The sequence below is a fragment of the Triturus cristatus genome, chromosome 9, assembly GCF_964204655.1.
Source record: "Triturus cristatus chromosome 9, aTriCri1.1, whole genome shotgun sequence".
In the NCBI taxonomy this organism is placed as follows: Eukaryota; Metazoa; Chordata; class Amphibia; order Caudata; family Salamandridae; genus Triturus; species Triturus cristatus.
Genome location: NC_140592.1, coordinates 706,387,931 through 706,407,882, shown reverse-complemented (window position 1 = coordinate 706,407,882; position 19,952 = coordinate 706,387,931). Strand labels below are relative to the sequence as shown.

At 44.6% G+C, this 19,952-nt stretch overlaps 1 protein-coding gene across 1 annotated transcript in view; it reads left to right on the top strand.

The window, feature by feature from the left end:
* Nucleotides 1-9,377, top strand: part of LOC146798555 (putative palmitoyltransferase ZDHHC24) — a 147,069-nt gene extending 137,692 nt beyond the window's left edge. Inside the window, exon 3 of the mRNA XM_085627985.1 lies at nucleotides 9,067-9,377. Coding sequence (XP_085484111.1) covers nucleotides 9,067-9,377 — 311 coding nt within the window. The remainder of the gene's footprint in view (nucleotides 1-9,066) is intronic.
* Nucleotides 9,378-19,952: the final 10,575 nt, after the last annotated feature.

Sequence of the window (19,952 nt, the reverse complement as noted above, 5' to 3'; positions counted from 1 at the left end):
AAATGGAACCCTATGTTGAGTCGCTGTTGCGAGAACTGTTCCCTCATGCCCTATCCGCCGTATTCGTAATAGAGAGAGCCCACAGATCACTAGGACCCAGGCCCCCTGTGAGTGGGACCCCAAGGCCCATCATTGCCCATGTTCTCAATTATCAAGACAGAGCCTCTATACTTAGGGCCGCCAGGGAACATGGCCCCATTACCCATCAGGGAAACAGCATCTCCATCTTCCCTGAGTTTACTCCCCTGGTGCAAGCCGCACGCAGGAAATTCCTTTCCACCAAAAGGCTTCTACAAAAGGCTGGGATCCCCTACGCTATGATGTACCCGGCCAAATTCAAGATTTCATATGAAGGGCAAGCACATTTCTTCACGGACGCGAAGTCTGCCCACAAATATGTGAAACCCATTTGCGCCGGGCAGAGATCGCCCCGCTCCTCATGGGCAGTGGAGAAAGATGCTAATACCAGTGACAATGACTGAGGGGCAAATGAGGCCGCGGACCGACGGATTCAACTTCTTTATGTACACTTCACATGGACCGCTTTGTATTCAGTATTGGGACTTCAGACTATATGGTTTACCTTTAGCGCAGTTTCACACTTACCATCGATATGTTGCTGTTCTATTCCGTAGCCCAGCCACCCTGCCTCACGATAGGGGTGTAGGCCGGTAACTCATGCCCCTATTGGGAGTGCTCCCATGGTTCATTTCGTTTAATTTGTTTATGGGGCTATCAGGGTGGGGGGGATTGTTCAATGTTTTTTGTGTATTTATGGGAGGGTTCTCTATAACCTGTTTGGGGGGTTGGAGTGGGTGGTGGGTTGGGGGTCGAGAATGTTGTTGAGTTTTTTGCCAGTACACCTACTTACCGCTTGCGTATCTGTACAGACAAACCTAAGAACAATTTGTGCTGCCCATGCCTCACTGATCTATTGCACTTAGTACAGTTTGACACCACGCTACCACTTTGAATTTTCTCACATGGAACATCAGGGGTTTAATATAGCAGGAAGTCCAGGCTTGTGCATGTTTACCTATTGAGACACAACATAGACATATGTTTACTGCAGGAAACCCATCAACAATGTTCTCTTGGCGGCTCCCTCAGCATGCACTCTTAGACGAGGCTTTCAAGGAAGAAATAAGAACAGATATAACTGACTATTTTGCTCTCAATTCTGGTTTGGTAGACACGGTAACCTCCCTCTGGGAGGCGTTTAAGGTGGTCATCAGGGGTCAGTGTATTCCTCGCCAAGCGGGAGTGTTAAAAGCTATACGGGGTTCACTCGCTTCCCTCGAAACTCAAATCAGGGGACTGGAAACACAACTCTATTCATCCAACAACCCTGACACACTGGCTCTCTAGAAGTCCAAGTTGCTAGACTATGATGAGGAGACGCAGCGTGAGGTTAAATTCCTTTGGAAATACGCCGAAGCGTGTCGATATGGGGAAGGCGATAGGCCAGGAAGGACGTTGGCTAGTATGATCCGTACCCCGCGCTCCTCTGCCTACATTCCTGAGCTAACTAGCATACATGGGGCTGCTATTAGGGGACAGGCGGGTATCCTGGATGAATTCACCTCGTTCTACTCTCAACTCTATACTGCCACCCAAGAGACATGCCCAAAGGAATGCAGTCCTTCCTTGACTCTTTGGAGTTAATCCGGTTCAGCCAAAGACACAGAGACTACATGGACTTTCCATTTATGATGGAGGATGTGACACAGGTCATGAAAAGTTTACCGTTAGACAAGGTGCCTGGGTCCGATGGTCTGACCACTGCCTTCTACAAGACCTATGTGGAGGAACTAGCGCCACAACTGATAGCACTCTATGAGGAAGCCCACACTACTGGCATACTACCGCCCACTATGAGTGAGGCCAAAAAATCACTCTGCTAAAAATCGGGAAACCTGAGACTGAGCTTGATTCATAACGTCCATTATCACTAATAAATGTGGATGTTAAAATCTTGGCAAAATTGATAGCCAATAGACTGCAGCCCCTGCTTCCCCTCAGCGCTCGCCCCGATCAGTCGGGATTCATTCCCAGGCGACCTACCTCAGGACTCTCTTTTCCGTGCTACATTATCTTCACCTAGATGTATAGGCCGCTGCAGTGTTTCTGGATGCTACCAAAGCGTTCGATATGCTTGAATGGCCTTATCTCTTCGCCATTCTCGGCCGCATGTGATTTAGCCCGCTTTTCATTAATCTTATCCGAGTGTTATACACTAAGCCCACAGCTCGGATCAGAGTGAATGGCCTCTTATCTGACCCCTTTCCTACTTCACGAGGCATGTGGCAGGGATGTCCACTGTCCCCCCTGCTCTTCGCGATCGCGATGGAGCCCCTTGTTGCGCGTATCAAGTAGCATCACATGGCCAGGGGGATAGGGTTTAGCACCAGAAGCCTCCTCATCTCGCTATATGCTTATGTGATGTCACACTATAAATTATTGATCCCGTGACAAACCTGTACCCCATCTTACGAGAATTCATTAGATTCGGAGGACTGACAGGTGTCTCTATAAACTGGGCTAAGTCCGTTGTATTTCTCTTGACAGATAATACAGTCCCGGTGACCTCCGAGTTTCCTTTAAAGTGGGAGGCAGAAGCGGTTAAATACTTGGGCATCTTAATTATCCGGAACTTACAGGAAATATAGAATTTGAACTATGGATGTGCCATTCTCTGGTTGGGGGAAAAGGTCAAACTATGGGCTAAACTCCTGCTATCCCTGGCATGGAAAATTGCACTAGCCAAAATGGTAACATTACCGAAATTTCTTTATTTATTTGTGAATATCCCGATCCCCCTCACGCATGCCTTTTTTAAATCCCTGAGATCACTGCTGGTTTCCTTGGTATGGGCGGGTGGGCAGGCTCGAGTATTCTGGGACTTGCTGACACTCCCACTGAAACAGGGTGGGATGGGGGCCCCAGACATGCAATTATATGCCTGGCGTGCTCAGGCCCAATTTCTCCACCACCCGACATCCTTCCAGCCTCATGTAGCAGTGGAGAATGACGCGGTGGCACCTGTCCCGCTTCATGTAGCACTGTACCAACCATGCCGCCGCCCTCGGGATGGCATAGACACTGCGGAGACCCTGCGCTGGGCATGGGATGAACTGCGTAAAAGGGCGGGCGCTGCCGTACTGTACGCCCCTTCTATACTGCTAGCACATAACCCTATGTTACCTAACTTAAAAGATGGACTTAGCAGAACAGTGGCGCAATAGCTGAGTCCCCGTACATTTGCAGACCTCTATCCCCAGAACACATTTCGACCCCCCCCCCCCCCAGTTGCAGATGAGGGTCAACCGGTGCCATTCGCCAAACTTTTCCTATATCACAAGCTCCAAGCTGCCTGACATTCTCTGCACAACAGTTTTCCGACGCCCCCACCACCTCTGTCAGCATTGGAAAAAATTTTGAGCTCACCTTCACCTCGTAGGCTTGTCACATGCCTTTACACACATATGCAAAACACAGCGCCATTAGTGAAACCCAGAGCATTGCAGGAGTGGAACAACGAGCTTCCTGCTCCACTCACTGAGGAACAGTGGTCATATAGTTGCTGTCAACTCACAGAATTGTCTCACAATTACAGGCTTTGCCTAATTCATTTCAAATTCCTCCACCGGTTTTACAGGACACCTATAGGTCTGCATGGGTTGAGGGACGATGAAAGCTGCTGGCGATGTGGGTTTTCCCCTGCATCCTTCTTACACATGGCATGGGACTGCCCGAAGCTCACAACATTCTGGTCCACGATCTTCTCATTGATCAACCAGATAATTGGAATGTCTTTGTTACCCACCCCCCTGCTGGGATTACTAAGCTATGTTAAAGATACACCAGTTAAGGTAGGCAAATTACACGCGCTATTGATCCTATTTTCCAAGCGCCAGATTGCCGTACACTGGGGGAGAAGGAGGGTACCTTCCATCAAGGAGTGGATCAGGGACGTTACGTATGGTCACTCCCAATTAACCACCTTCTGGGAATTGATGCCTCCCAGTTCAAGACCTAGAGACATTTGGCAACCATTCATCACTCGGGCACGGGAGAGGCAGGGGTCAGATGAGGATGCCTTGACACACATGGGGCAACTGATGGGCTTACGTGAGATGTTGGGGCTGTGTTTCTTTATAGTTAACCTGCATGCAGTGCAAGTGAAATGAGACGAGGCTTTGTCTTGTGATTGTGTTCCCCACATGCTCCTTTCTAGATTGGTTCTGTACTGTGGATATCCCCTATATTTTTCTGTTTAGTATTAGTGAGATGGGCGCATATTGTATTACACTTGTATTGATCCGTATGTGTGGGGTTTTCTATCCTGAATACGAATCGCTGGTACACTGGCTTGTTGTTTTTTTTTTGTGTTTTTGTATCCTCTTTCGAAAATGGCAATAAAAAACAGCAACAAAAAAAAAGAAAGGGTTGGCTTCATGGATCTCAGTTCAGCCTTTGACAGAGTGAATAGAGATAAGCTCTGGGCTGTACTGAGACCTATGGAGGTGGATATGAACATTGTTTGCTGAGAGATCTGCATTGCAATGTGACAGCTTCAGTTTGATATGGCGATGGTGGGAATGTAAAAAACCCTTCAGATTGAAAAGAAGAGTCAGTCAGGGATGTATTTTAGCCCCTTTTCTTTTTACCCTGTTTAATAACTTGCTGAACCAACATTATCCGAAGAGAGTGAAGGACTTAGCCCTAGTGGGAAAGTGCCAGATTGGTGTTCTATTTTATGCAGATGATGCCGTACCTATCTCAAGAACTGCTATGGGCCTTCAGTGGCTATTACATTCATTTGTGGAGTTCATGGATAATCGGAACTTAAACATGAACATTAATAAAACACACATAAAGGTTATAGGCCAGAAAAACACTAAATCAAGGTACTTTTTTATTAGGGGCAAATACATTAGCACAGTAAAACCATCAGTTTCAATGGACTCGACTTTGTGGAATCAGGTACATAGGTGTTTTGTCCAGTGGGTCGGCGAGCTTGAGGCTCTCACAATCCTCAGTGCACCTGTAGAAGAGGGTAAAGAAACACAGCAAGACGACTTCTGGTGTAGAGCTGGCCTCTGCCGAAGTCCCTCAATATGCAGGTAAGTTTTGGCAGCGATGGTGTTTGGCCTGAACAAAAATAAGCTTTGGTGCTTTCAACAGGCTCCGGTACCCTGGGTATTGGTGCAGGTAGCCTCCGGGGTGGATCAGCGTCACGCAGACTCAATAGATCGACAGGGCTGACCTCCCAGACACTTGGTGACCTCCTCCTGGGCTGCTGTTGTGTCGGTGGACCTGGTGGTCAGCAGATCAGTGAATCAGACTGTGCGGTTGGTGCCTGCAGACTGCAGGGAAGTGGCGCCTCCACTTCAAGAGAGATGCTGGCTGGTTGGCGAAATGCTGGCAGCCCTCCGACGCTTTGGGAGGATGCACAGCTGCAGGATGAGTCAAGTCTTTGCTAGGACTGGAGCAGGCAGGCAGCGTTTGTCGCAAAGTCCACAGTTAGTCCACAGTTTTCAGTTCCTCGGCTCTTCTTTGCCCTTCTTATTCTTTAGTCAATCAAATCTAAGTTCCCGGTGTCAGGAGGCCACCTAAATACTGAATTTAGGGGCTTAAAGGGAGTGAAGGGTAGTAGCCAACAGCCTACTTACCTTTGGGGTCACTGCCTTCCCCCCCCCCTATATGACCACTTCCTGTGTGGAGGTGGCATTACCCTGTCCCAGAGTTCTTAATTCCACCAAAAACAAAATGGGGGAACCCTACTTTCATGGAGTACATCAGGTAGCCCACCTTAAGGGTGCAACTAGGCTGGTGGTGCAACACGCCTACTTGCATAGCTAATTTCCCACCTGTCCTGGTGCCAAATGGGCCTCAGGGGGAGGTATCCCCCAGTTCTGGGAGAAGCTGGGGTTGCATATCAAAGTGGCAGGGGCTTTGAAACCCCTGGCATTGATATCCTAAATCACTAGCCATCCTGCAGGAGTAGATGACAACACCTTCTCCAGAGCAGGCTTTGTTTCTTGACCTCAGAGAGTGGAGGCTCTCACCTACAGGGGCTCAGAAACTCGTATGTGGTGGCAGACTGGACAATACCAGTCAGCCAGCACACTAGAGGAGTAATAGGTTTCAGGGGGTACCTCTAAGGTGCCCTCTGGCTGCATGTCATAATAAATCCAATACTGAGATCAGTATGGATTTAATAAGACAAGCTGCTTGATACCATACATCATAGGTTTCAGTGAAGCCATCATGTAGCTGGGTAATTCATAATGACCAATGCCCAGTACATGTACTTAAGATGGCTTCCTTTGCCACTTGCAATGTCTAGAAATCTAACCATGTTAATCAGAAAGGACTAGCCTATTTGTGAATAATACAGGACTCAGGACTGTATGACAAGGGGGAAACCATTAGGTTTCTTCATGAAGCCCTCACCCACCAACCTAGTTGGTGGCATGCTTCATCATCGGGACCACCCAGTGACACTGAGTGTGTCCCGGGTGTGCTACTACGCCTGAATGCAGAGGAGCTGGTATGTTGCTGAGTGTGCAGTGTGTGTGACGTGAAAGTGAAACTTTAAAAGGCTATACAGTGGTCCCAGCACCGAGGGGATAATTAATATTTAATATCTGGGCCTCTGTTAGCATTAAAAACAAGGCAAGTGGATGTGTGTGGAGTATATATTAGGACCTCCTACATCCAGGTGTGGTCTACATGTTTCAGCCAGGCCTTTGTAGTGAAACTGGCTTTCCTCAGGACCAATAAATAAGTGATGGTGCAATCTATACTTAAGTGAGTATTTGATTGAAAAAATGTGAAGCACTCGCTAAGGTGCTATATATGTGGGAGGGGGATTCCCTCTCCAAGCATTACTGGACATACAACACGTATGACAGACAAACAAACAGAAAAGAGTCTTTAGCATGGTTGCTTGGATCACAAATAAACGTATTTGCCGGTAGTAAGGTGCAGTGTGAACGATAATAATGCGTCAAAAGGTGTAACCGTACCGGTGGTGCGGTTATAGTGAAATTAGCGAGATATGCGTTGGTATATGTGGTGGGCTAGGAGACGAAAGCACACACACAGGCAAAAAGTGGATACACTAAGATGGTATCCTCACGCTAGCGTTTTGCTGCGAATGCCCCAGGGGAGTAATCCGGCAGATGTGTTGACCCTAAAAAGAGAGGAGGGCGCCGTGGGCTGTTATGGACCTGCAAAAGGAAAGGTGGCTTCCCCGGACTGAGGATGGTTGCATAGTACTCACAGCTCTTTTCTGTATGTTTGTCTGTCATACGTGTTGTATGTCCAGTAATTCTTGGAGAGGGAATCCCCCTCCCACATATATAGCACCTTAGCGAGTGTTTCACATTTTTTCAATCAAATTCTCACTTAAGTATAGATTGCACCATCACTTATTTATTGGTCCTGAGGAAAGCCAGTTTCACTACAAAGGCCTGGCTGAAACATATAGACCACACCTGGATGTAGGAGGTCCCAAAATATACTCCACACACATCCACTCGCCTTGTTTTTAATGCTAACAGAGGCCCAGATATTAAATATTAATTATCCCCTCGGGTGCTGGGACCACTGTATAGCCTTTAAAGTTTCACTTTCACGTCACACACACTGCACACTCAGCAACATACCAGCTCCGCTGTATTCAGGCGTAGTAGCACACCCGGGACACACTCGGTGTCACTGGGTGGGCCCGATGATGAAGCATGCCACTAACTAGGTTGGTGGGTGAGGGCTTCGTTAAGAAACCTAATGGTTTCCCCCTTGTCATACAGTCCTGAGTCCTGTATTATTCACAAATAGGCTAGTCCTTTATGATTAACATATAATACCTGGGGATACGGACTAGCTACCTAGTCCTCTCTCTCTCCTTGATAACTGCGTAGAAATCTAACTAGACATCACAAGGCATATCTGCTCAAGCAGATATGTCTTCACATGTAATATAATGCACCCCGTCTTAGAGATGTAAGGCCTGCTATAGGGGCGACTTACATATATTGCATGCAGTGTCTGTGGGCATGGTACACAGGGTGTGTACCATGTCGTGTTTTCAAAATAGTTTGCACCATTTCACACATTCGGAAATGGCAGTCTGCATGTGTTGTTGCGTGGATTCCTTGGGGTGGCCCAATTCATGTTGCAGCCCTTAGGAACCCTCTTTAGTACCTACGCCATAGATACCAGGGGTACCATTGACTAGGGACTTACAGGGGTACTAAAGTCTTTGCCAATTGGTGGACAGTTGTATATTTTACCTGATTTTAGGGAAAGAGCACTAGGGGCCTGGTTAGCAGAAACCCAGTGCACCTTAAGTCAAAACTGCATCAGTACCAGGCAAAAAGTGGTAGGGGTGACCATGACAAAAAGGGGCACTTTCCTACAATAGTGCCTTAAGGTCTGTTTGTATCTTTCCTATTTTAAAGAGGTTACATTTTAAACGGGTTAGACCAACGCTTTTGTATCTCCAGCTTTTACCTGACATGGATATTTGTCACTCTGTCGACAGCTTCCTTGCGGGAGCAGTTAAAGAGTCAGAAAGATCTTAGGCGACATATAAGCTGTGCTACTCCAAAATGTTAGCTTAATATAAGAATTGAATTCTTAATGAGTAAATGTTTTTGTCATCCGGGATAATGTGAATTATTTTAGATATTGATTGATTGTGAGGTAATTATATAGAGCAATCGTAAATGCATAAATACGTACTCTGGATGTATTTAGAAATGAATGCTGTATAATGGGCATAGAACAGTTTATTTCAATGTTTTATTTTATTGATGGTTGCTGTGCTTTTATTGTCTGTATTGAGCCAAATAAGCTTTATGATGATGATACTCCAAAATAACAACTAACAGTAGGAGATCACATTTCTGGCTACCTCTGTGAATGAGACAAATAAACTGCAAAACAAATCTGTAATTTTAAACGTTGCCCCTGTAACAAGAAGATTAGTTATGTTTTCGAAAGGAGGTAATCTTGCAGAAAATAATTTTTCTGCCATATTGTTTATTTCTGCAGGCCAAATCAGCACATCTACCTTCGTTTTTGCATTTGTTGCAGACATCTGTGTAGTGGGATTACTCTTCTGTTCTGGCTTCCTGGCCCTCCACACTGCCTTGCTTTTTCGAGGTGCCACCTGCAAAGAGTGGTATGCTGGACAACGTTCTTATGACCTGGGGTGGCGGCGTAATGTGAGGGAGTTCCTGGGTACCCGATGGTTTTTGACCTGGCTCTCCCCTTGGATCTCTTCACCACTCCCAGGAGATGGAATTCATTTTGAGACTAGGAGTCCTCCAGTTCAACAGCTGGTGAAGTCCTCTGAACTCTGAAGGTGAGTCCATGAGACACGTATATGAAATCAACCTTATGTCAATGTTAGTTTGACAAATTATTCAATCTAAGATTTGATTGAAAATCCAACCGAATATTCTCACAAGGACACAGAGCGCTCATCTTTTCAAAAATTATGTTTTACATGTGGTCCTTAGAGCAAATTAAATTTGAATAAATACATTTTTAAAATAAGGAACCCGGGCTATAGCCTTATATTATGCTGTAAGGCCTATATCTGCCATTAAAGCCCTGCTCCATTATCATAGGGAATACGGGAGCAGGACTTTAATGGCAGGTACAGCCTGCTACGCAGGGCTATTATGCTGCCCCATGACGGCTGTATGTTCTAATAAAAAACAAATATTCCCTGGAGACACAGTGGTTTTAAACCCTCTCACAGCTCCGAAGTTTCTCAGGCTTTGTTTCGTCCTACTTCTATAAATGTTTAACAATTACTGCCCATGTGGTTGGATTTGGTATTAACTGTCAACCATGCATACCGGAAGCTGTGAAAACGAGCAGCAGCGAGCCCATGAATCTACTTGGCCTGAATCCACCTGCTTTTCTCTGGCAGATCAGAGGAGGGAGATGCAGGCACTGAGAAGAATTCCTCCCTCCTCCCTAAGGCTCCAGTGACACTGGGCTACAGAGGATTGAAGGTTTTCTGTTTTTTTTCCAGGCCCACTGCCTCTGCCTCTCTCACTCCCCCTGCTCAAACCATGGAGAGGTAGGGCACCAGGAGAGTCATAGGATGTGAATTAGAACATTGGAATGTTGACAGCAGTTGGCCTATACCGGTGTTTATAGCCCGTTGTTGTTCCATTGTCTTCAAAGGAGCTCTCAACATTCCAGTGTTCTCATTTTGTATGAGCTGTATTTTTATTGTTCGTGATTGAGATAAAGTTAGCAAATGTAAACTCAAACTGTCTTTCATATTTCAATTAAATATGTCTACCTTCACCACAAGGCACGGGGTTGCTAAACAGAGTGTCATCTGAGTTTATGACTTTGAGATTCTTTAATGGACTCTTTTTTTATGGCAAGATTGCCAGCTACATAGTATTTTGAAAAGGACCCCCTGACTGCATGTAACTCTGGGATCCTGATTTTATGGCAAGGCACGGAGGCCAATATTATGCATGTTTCTTGAATTACCAACTCACAGCAGCAACAAACAATGTAAAAGAACTTAGAATATTAGATTAAACATTCCAATGTCCATATAATCCAGAGAGAGGCAGCCATCTTCCGGGCCCGATTCACAGAACTAATTTAAGACAAAATCCTAAACTTACTACCATTTTGGTATTCACAGAAGACACTTACTCATTTTGGTATTCACAGAAGGCACTTACTCATTTCGATATTCACAGAAGTTAGGAGTCCTAACTTTAGGACTCCTAAATGCCTTCTGTGAATACCGAAAGCCTTAAAATTAGGATTTTTCTCAGTTTAGTAGTAGTATAGTTAGGACTCCTAACTTTAGGACTCCTAAATACCTTCTGTGAATACTGAAAGTCTTAAAATTAGGATTTTTCTCAATTTAGTAGTAGTAAAGTTAGGACTCCTAACTTTAGGACTCCTAAATGCCTTCTGTAAATACCGAAAGCCTTAAAATTAGGATTTTTCTCAGTTTAGTAGTAGTAAAGTTAGGAGTCCTAACTTTAGGACTCCTAAACTGAGAAAAATCCTAATTTTAAGACTTTCGGTATTCACAGAAGGCATTTAGGAGTCCTAAAGTTAGGACTCCTAACTTCTGTGAATACCGAAGTGAGTAAGTGTCTTCTGTGAATACCAAAATGAGTAAGTGCCTTCTGTCAATAACAAAATGATAGTAAGTTTAGGATTTTGTCTTAAGTTAGTTCTGTGAATCGGGCCCTCCTTCTTTTTTGCTGCTCACATCTGAGATAAGTTTGCTCTCATTTGATCTAACTTTTATGCTTGATTGTGAATATTTTAATTTAAACTGTGAGAGGATTTGGTTTCAGAGTGCATGTAACAGTACTATCTTTGTTATATATAATAGATTTAACTTTATTGTTTAAATATTTTTTTAAAGATTTGCATTTTGCTGCGATTAGATTAAAATTTCACTACCCTTTGATATTTTCTAAAATAAGGAAGTCGTGTTTTGCCCATCATGACGAATAAATTAATTTTAATAACTTTAATGCTAATTTATTAATGAAGAGCGCGACTGTTGCTCAGCGCTCAGGACCTTTATGTATCGAGTTCCCATATAGGATTGAAATATGTTTTTTATTCATAGGGACTGTGTTATATAATTAACAATAGAGCATCTGGTGTTTTAAAGGAAATATTTTCCTTCTTTTGAAGTGCAGCGAATGATCAACTGTGAGCGCGAGGGGCTCCCTCCTCCAGTCACGCGCTCAACAATTTATCATGTGCATGTATGGAAAGATCAGGTGCCCCGCAGTGTGCACTGTGTCTATTTTTAAACGGGCGCGTGTGATTTCCACGTGGCTCGATGCGCTAATTAAATGAGTTAAAAATGAGAAAATACGAAATATAATTAAAGAGGTTTTACCTTCTAAGAATCCCGCTTCCGTTCAAGGTTAGTTTTGATGCCTTTAGGCCACCGTAAAGGCAGCTAATTATGCGGCGGCCATTTTAGATTGGAGTTAGTTGGGTTATTACTATTATAAATTGGCAGCCATCTTTTGGACAAGCAAAAGAGGCAGAAGTCTGTTTTTTCTTGTCAGACTGAGGTTAATTTCAGTGTAATTGTCATCTGGAATTCGAGTGCCTGTTTGTTGAGGAAGGTGTTTTTGATTTTAGTGCGTTTTTGGTTAGAGTTGAAGAGAGTATTCATTTGTGAAGTGTATTTTATTGGTGCACTGTAGTAGATTTAATTAAAAGGTTTTTGATTGATTGATAGGTGAATTTTGTGGAATCACAGAATCTGATGGAAATGGTGATTCTTTGGACTTAAAAGTTAAAGAGAGTGTTGATAAGGCGGTATCTGTTCTAGCATCTCAACTTGGAGAAAAGGTGGAGGATTGCATGGATAAGTTAGAAGGGAGAGTATCTAAGTAAATAAATAGCGAAGAACAATACTGGTCTGTGGAGGAGGTTATAGATGGTTCCGCTGCAAGTGGAAGTGGTATGAAAGTCGGCCAGAAAAGAAAACACATGGCAATAGGAAAAGCGGGAGAAGACAAAGGGGCCTTTATTAAGAAAGGCACAGGGAAGAAAACTCTGCGATGAGTCCTCAAGCAGTGGGGACATTGTCATTTCATGTTCTTCGGATTTTGAATCCCCAGAGGAGGAGGAAGTTACAAGTAAGAGAATTAAAAAGGAGAATGTTGATAGTTTGTTGGTTCAGGTGACGGATCCTTTTGGGGAGCTCATGTTCGATCCAAACACTATCCAGCACCCACTCTCTCCACAGTGGGTTCCCGCTAAGTCTGTTGCTCAGTACATGGAGTACTGGATCAGGAAAGAGATGCCGAAAGAGGTTAGAACGAGGCTGAGGTCAGAGTGCCCTAGACCTTCGTTGGCTGATAAGGTTGCGTTCACCCCAGAATTGGACGCAAAGATGCTAACTTTTTAAAATAAAATGGGCAGGGACCCTAGAAGGGGTCTTGATAAAGGGCTCAAGGGGTGTCAAGATCGCCTCCTTGATGTTTTTGGTCCATTGACAAAGATTTTTGATTTATGCGAAGAAGCATATCTACAAGAAGGTGTTGTTAATACTGAGGAATTGCGGCAATGGGTCCAAAGGGCCGTTTATCTGTTGGGCAATGCCAACGCCTCCCTGTGTGTTGAAAGGAGGAAGAGCTTAATGATTTAGATAGACCCGAAGTTAGTGGATCTAGCTTGTAAGGAGTCTGGTCAATTAGCCAACGGTTTACTCTTCAGGGAAGAGTTATTTAAAGAGATGGCTAGATATGCAGGGACTTTCAATTCTTTACAGAAAGTCCAAAAGGATATGAGAAAGGTTTTTGGATGGGCCGGGAGGATGCGGGGCTGATTCCCCGGCTGAGGAATTGGAATTTCTCAAAGCTCCTTCTCCAGAGGTACTTTCAGGTCTGGAGGGTTTCAGTCAGGGTACTACTCCCCTGGATTCTACCCGCAGAGACAAAGAGGTGGAAGAGGTACTTATGGAGGCGAGAGAAGAACAGAAGGAAAAAACCTTCATCTATTCAAGTAAAGGTGGATGGCAGACTTGCTCTATTTTTAGATGGATGGAAATCACCTCAGATCCTTGGGTTGTACAGAGTGTTTCTGGTTACAAGATAGACTTTGTTGCAAATCAAATTCAGGTAAAAAGAGCTCCACTTTTAAGATTCGGGAAAGACCAAGAGGACCTGGTAAGTCAAGAGGTACTAGGGGCAATAGAAAAAGCAGACAATTCACACATTGGCTTTGTAAGCAATCTTTTTTGCGTGGAGAAGAAAGACAAGACTATGAGACCAGTGAAAAAATCTCAGGGATCTGAACGAATGGGTGGAATACAACCATTTCAAGATGGAAGGTATTCATATGCTCAGAGACATCTTGAGGAAGGGAGATCGGTTGATTCGCCTGGATCTGAAAGATGCTATTTGACTGTTCCAGTTTGTGTAGAACAAAGTGACCTGTTGAAGTTTCAATGGCAAGGGACCATGTGGAGATTCAAAAGCCTCCCCTTCGGTTTGACATCTGCCCCATGGTGTTTCACAAAGGTGATGCGTCCAATTGCAGCTTGGGTATGTCCGAGGGGGATAAGGTTGATCATTTATTTATACAAAACAGATAAGAGAGGGAAGGGACAAAAATACTCCTAGTCCCCTTAAGATACTTAAACAAACAAATGGAGGAGTATAGTCAGAAGACCAATCAAGAGGTCTCTAAAAAGCTGGGAAAACAGAGCGCGAAGAGTTCTCTCTTTAGTAGAAGATCATTTATTTAGATAACATTCCCATAATGTCGGAAAGCAAGGAACAAGAACATACGAGTTTAGTAGTCAGGGTGATAGAGGATTTGGTCTTCATAGTAAACAAGAAGAAGTCATGTTTGGTACCCAGTCAGGAGAATGTTTTCCTGGGTTTTCAGATTTGGACATTCGATTGTGTCTTAAGATTACCAATGGAGAAAGTGAGGAAGATTTGCAGGGAGGTGAGAAAGATTCTAGGAAGCAAGTGGGTTGTTTTGAGGCAGGTAGCAAGAGGTATTGGACTCCTTTCGGCTTGAATCCAGGCAGTTCTTCTGGCTTCCTTGCACTATCGAGCGCTTCAAAGACTAAGGACATTGTATCTGAACAAAGGGGTGAGTTACTATCAGAGAGTTCAAGTAAATGTCGAGGGGCAGGAGGAACTGGCATGGTGGTAAGAAAATCTCGAGGCGTGGAATGGAAGGGCTATCTTCGGTCCGAGTCCAGACATGATTATAGAATTAGATGCCAGCCTTCAGGGTTGGGGAGCCAGGTGTGGCTCATTGACTACTGGAGGAAAGTGGACAGGTCAGGAGAGCAAGATGCATATCAATTACCTGGAACTGCTGGCATGTTCTTTTGGGGTGAAGAGTTTTGTAAGGAATCAGGTCAAATGTTGTGTTCTCATTAAGATGGACAACATTTCTGCAATAAGGTATGTAAAAAAATTAGGGGTCCTCGTTCAAAAGCGTTAGCGGACTTACCAAGGGAATTTTGGCATTTTTGTCTGAGCAGGAACATTATGATTCTGACACAATACTTGCCGGGGGTAAACAATTCAATTGCGGATTGGAACTCAAGGCAACTGAAGGACTTCTGCGATTGGAGACTAAAGAGGGAAATTTTCTTGTAGTTCCTCTCTTGCTGGATCTTGTTGCGAACAGAGTGAACATTCAAGTTTGGAGATTTTTCAGCTGGAGGCCAGACCCAGCTGCAGAAGCGGTGGATGCTTTTGTACAGGTTTGGAACAGGCCTCGTTGTTACGCATTTCCCCCCTTTGCTCTGATCCAGAGGGTTCTTTTGAAGGTGAAAAAGGAAAGAGCAGCAATTGTCTCAATAACCCCGTTTTGGACGTCTAAAGTTTGGTACCCAGATGTGATGGAGATGTTGATTGCTGATTCGGTACTTCTTCCGAGTGTTCCGGATTTGTTAACCAACGATTCAGGAGATTTTCACGAGTTGGTTCTACAAGGTCATTTAAGGCTATTGGCTTGGTTGATTTCGGGAGAGCCTGGCAAATGTCGGGCTTGTCTTCTGAGGCTTCAAAGCTCATTAAGGAGTCATGGGCTCCAGGGACCTCAAAGGCCTACAGACTGGCTTGGGGGAGATGGCTTCGTTGGTGTGCTTCGAGGAGTCTGGATCCAATATCAGATCCTATAGTTGAGGTGGTTAACTACTTGTGTGAGGTTTTTTCATGATGGAAAGTCTTATAGCACTGTTAATATTAGAAGGTTGGCTATATCTACAGGACATGAATTAGTGGATAGCGTACCTACCGGTCAGCATGATGTGATAAGGAGACTATTGAGGAGTGTGAGAATGAAAGCTCCCTCGGGAGCGAAGTACTCTTACCTTTGGGATGTGGATGTTGTTTTGAAAGAGTTGATGTGTTGGAGCGAAAACGAGTTTCTAAGCCTCAGAGATCTTCTATTTCTTTTGAAATTGATTTTGTTTCTGTGTCTGATTTCTTTCAGGAGGGTTTTGGACGTTAAGGGTTTAGAGATTACTGGGCGTAGGTTTGTTCCAGAAGGTGTTTGTTTCTGTATCACCAAAACAATCAAAACTATGTCAAAAACTATTTTCTACCCTAGCTTTGATGAATGTAGAAAACTTTGCGTGATTTTATTAAAGACACAGAGGCCGATATTATCCCTCCCTGTGTTTTTTTCCCCACCTACTAATGATTGTTTTTTGATTCTTTCAGGAGGAGACAACAAGAAGTAATGTTGGAGGAAAAAAGTTCTTTGGGTCATTGGATTTGAGCTTTTGGTATTGGGTTTTATGTTCTTGGTTCGAACTTTTGAGTGTGTCCGCAGCTTAAAGAAGGAAGATGGCTGCCTCTCTCTGGATTATATGGACATTGAAATGTTTAATCTAATGTTCTAAGTTCTTTTACATTGTTTGTTGCTGCAGTGAGTTGGCAATTAAAGAAACATGCATAATATTTGCCTCAGTGTCTTTAATAAAATCCTGATTTTCTACCCACCCTGACTGTGGAAAATCTGAGTTTTCTTTTTGCCACAGCACATATGAAATCCTGTGTGTGCACTGAGGCCTAGTCCTGAAATTGACCACAAGAACCAGGACCTAGCTCTCAGGTCAGGAGGTGCTCCAAACGTATATTCTCTGTTAAAGACGAGACTACTACTACCTGTGTCAATTGGGACATGTACTGTACTGTGGTGGTAGCATGCAGTTTTTTAATCCATAGTATCGGAGAGGACTTTTTACCTGTTCAAAGTGATAACACAATGCATGTAAAATTACGATTACATATTATGCCAAGACCCTGTTCTGAAATCCCTTTGTGTATGTCAAGTGCATATGCATGTATGGTATATGATAGTCTCTCTCCATGTTGCTTGCGAATCTGTGAGTGCTAAAGCCAGTGGATCCATTTTCTATTGGTTCTGGGTTGACATGTTTCAAGATTTAGATTTTAATACAGTCGCCCAAGATAGTGGTAGTGTATTGCCTGCATTCCTGAGCTAGAGGGTACAGCCGAGACACTGAAGCGTGGAGGATGGAGTTTGGGCTGACTTTAGAACTTCAGTTGTAACCTTTTTAACAGGGGCTTGCTGATTTGTTCTTCCTGGGTGCTGTCATGTAGTTGATAGAGGGATGATGGTGGTGATTCAGCTGGAGAGCTGTGGATGTGCGCGAAGGTCTGCCTAATTGCTGAGCGGGAAGAAGGAGTGACTTGCTTTTTAGGAGCTGTCTGCCAGAAGAGGGGAAGCCCAGCTGCTAACTCCAGTGAGAGGGTGAGCACAGAAAAAGCAGACTGCTGTGATAGTGTGCCTGAAGTTGGCCAGTCTGTGTCAGAGGATCCCCAGCCTCCCTGCATATCAATGATAAGTCAACATAAACCTGTGACTCGTCAGTGTGTCCTGTCTTAAAAAATATTTTATTCATTTTCTTTATTTTTTCAAACTCAGGCTTGACATGTAATTGCCTGCCTTCTTTCCAATTCCCCAAGGGAATACCACATTTCAGTGTTCATTAGCTTCTGCCATTACATAACACCAGTTGTCTAACATTTCTGATGGCTCTTGTTATTCTTCCAATTTGCCAATTTTCTCTGGGTCATATAATTAATATAATTGGGGCATTTTATTTTCCTTCTCTATCAGATTGTTGCCTTTCCTCCCATGTTTCTCCACCTCATGTTCAACTAGTACCATCTCCCAGATCAAAGTTCTGTAAGCCTCACCCTTTTAATACTGTAATCACCTCTTCAATCCAACATTCCTTATTCACCCATCTGGTCATATCTGTTTCCCAGAATTTGTTTTGTGTACTTCTGCTTCTCCTGTGAATTTGGGCCAACTCTTTAGAATATCGTCACTATTCTGGCATATATCAGAAAGTTGGCGTTACTGAGCCTCCCCCCACACCCAACAGTCTACTGCAGAAACATGCAAAGCAACTCAGTCTTCCATCTTCATATTCATCTACTATTGGGGCTTCCTATTAGCACTGTCCCAAACATCTAGGCAACTTTGAACATATAAGAGCATGCCACTAAGCTAGTTGCAGAATGTGAATCTGCTTGCGCTCTTTCTGTTGCACCGCACCGCCAATACTTTTATTATATTTTGCATGTGTGTAGGTAATGTTCTGATCAATTTTTTGGTTTAACTCTTTTTTATTAGCAGTTACATTGTACATACATTTGTAGCTCTGCTTTTTAGCACACAATAAACTGAGAAGAAATGCCCAAACCCTCAGGCCAATAGTTCTGGGATGTCGTCAACTCTCAGTATGCTTCGTAATATGTTTACAAGACTTTCCATTCGCCAAAGTATGCCTCAGTATAACTGGAGGAGGGTCAGAGCTTGCTTCCTGAACCTGAAACAATAAACCCCCCTCCCTCCCTCTCCCCCCACCCCCCCCCCCCCACTGGTATGCATTTTCCCTCTTCCCCAATTGGTGCCGTCCTTTGAAGATCGGGGTCTTGGACCCTGTGCCATCACCCTGATTCCGAAGCCTCCTTCCTTGCTGTTAGTCGAAGAAGGCGCATATACTTAGGGCATGTAATCTCATTGAGTTCATTGGACAATAAGGACAGAAGGGGTTTCCATACCTCCACAAAGCCATACCCCGAGCCCGTGAGAGATGCCTGAATACGTTCCATCCTCAAGGTGTACCATATTTTATTGAGCCAGCCCATATGAGCGGGTTCCGTTGGCGTGACCCACATCGTTAGTATGTTTTGGAGCACCGCCCCCAGAGCCAAGCTCATCTGTTTCACTTTGCAGGACTTCAAAGGAAAGGTGAGGGGATTAGGCAATCCTAAAACTACATAAGCTGGGAATCTCGGGTTCTGCGTATCAAACTGCATGTCAATGTCGTCTAAAATTGCCGGTCAGTACTTGGCCAAATTCGGACAGTCCCATAGCAAGTGAAGTAAAGTGCCCTCTCCTCCACATCCTTGCCAGCACGTTAGTCTGCGGTCTGGATTGCCCTGGTTCAGTCGCACCGGCATCAAATACCAATATGTAACTATCTTATACACTGTTTCTTTACTGGCAGTGTTACTCGCTGTGTGTTTGGCTCTGTAATATATGTCCCCCCATTCCTTCCCTGAGAGCTCCCTCCCTAGTTCCTTTGTCCATCGTCTCTGACTGGGGGTAGGCTCCGAGGGGCCCGGCTTGCTGAGCATGTCGTAAAGTTCTGTGATCAACTTTTTGTCTAAGATCTTTGTACTCAGCCATTTCCCGTACTTCGTCAGCCTTCGGTGTGCCTTCGGTGTACCTTCGGTGTACCTTCGGGCGTACGTCTGGGTGCATAAGCCAATCCCTCACCTGCAAGTAGCGATACCATTCTGCCTCTGGGAGTATGTCTTCCCTCAGTAGCTTGAAGGGAATAAACCCATCTATGTCAAACATGTGGCCTACTGCTTTACAGGGAGTGTCTTGCCATTCTCGAAAAGCTGTGCCATCCATTCCCGGTGAGAAGTCCCTGTTTTCTGGTAAAGGTATCATTGGGGAAAGGATGTAAACTTCTTAGCTATAGCCACCCCTTCCCATGCATCCATCGTTGCTCTGATGATGGGAGAGTCCCTCAGGCCTGATGGCCTGTCGGCTTTCCTCAGGAAGGGGACCTTCCATAACGAGATCTGGGCCAGATCTCTATCCTGGAACAGCCACCGCTTCTCCGATGCAGCCCAGCTCCACTCAACCAAATATCGTATTTGAGATGCTCTAGAATACTCCTCTAGATTGGGGATCCCCAGCCCCCCTTCCTCCACTCTCAGATAGCCTAATTCCCTGCGCATGCGTGGTCTCGCCCCCGCCCATACGAATTGAGAGCTCTCTTTCTGAAAGGCCCCAAGTATCCCCTTCGGTGGTTTGGCCGGTAGTGTCTGGAACAGGTATAGTGCCTTTGGAATGGTCAACATCTTTACTGCAGCCAC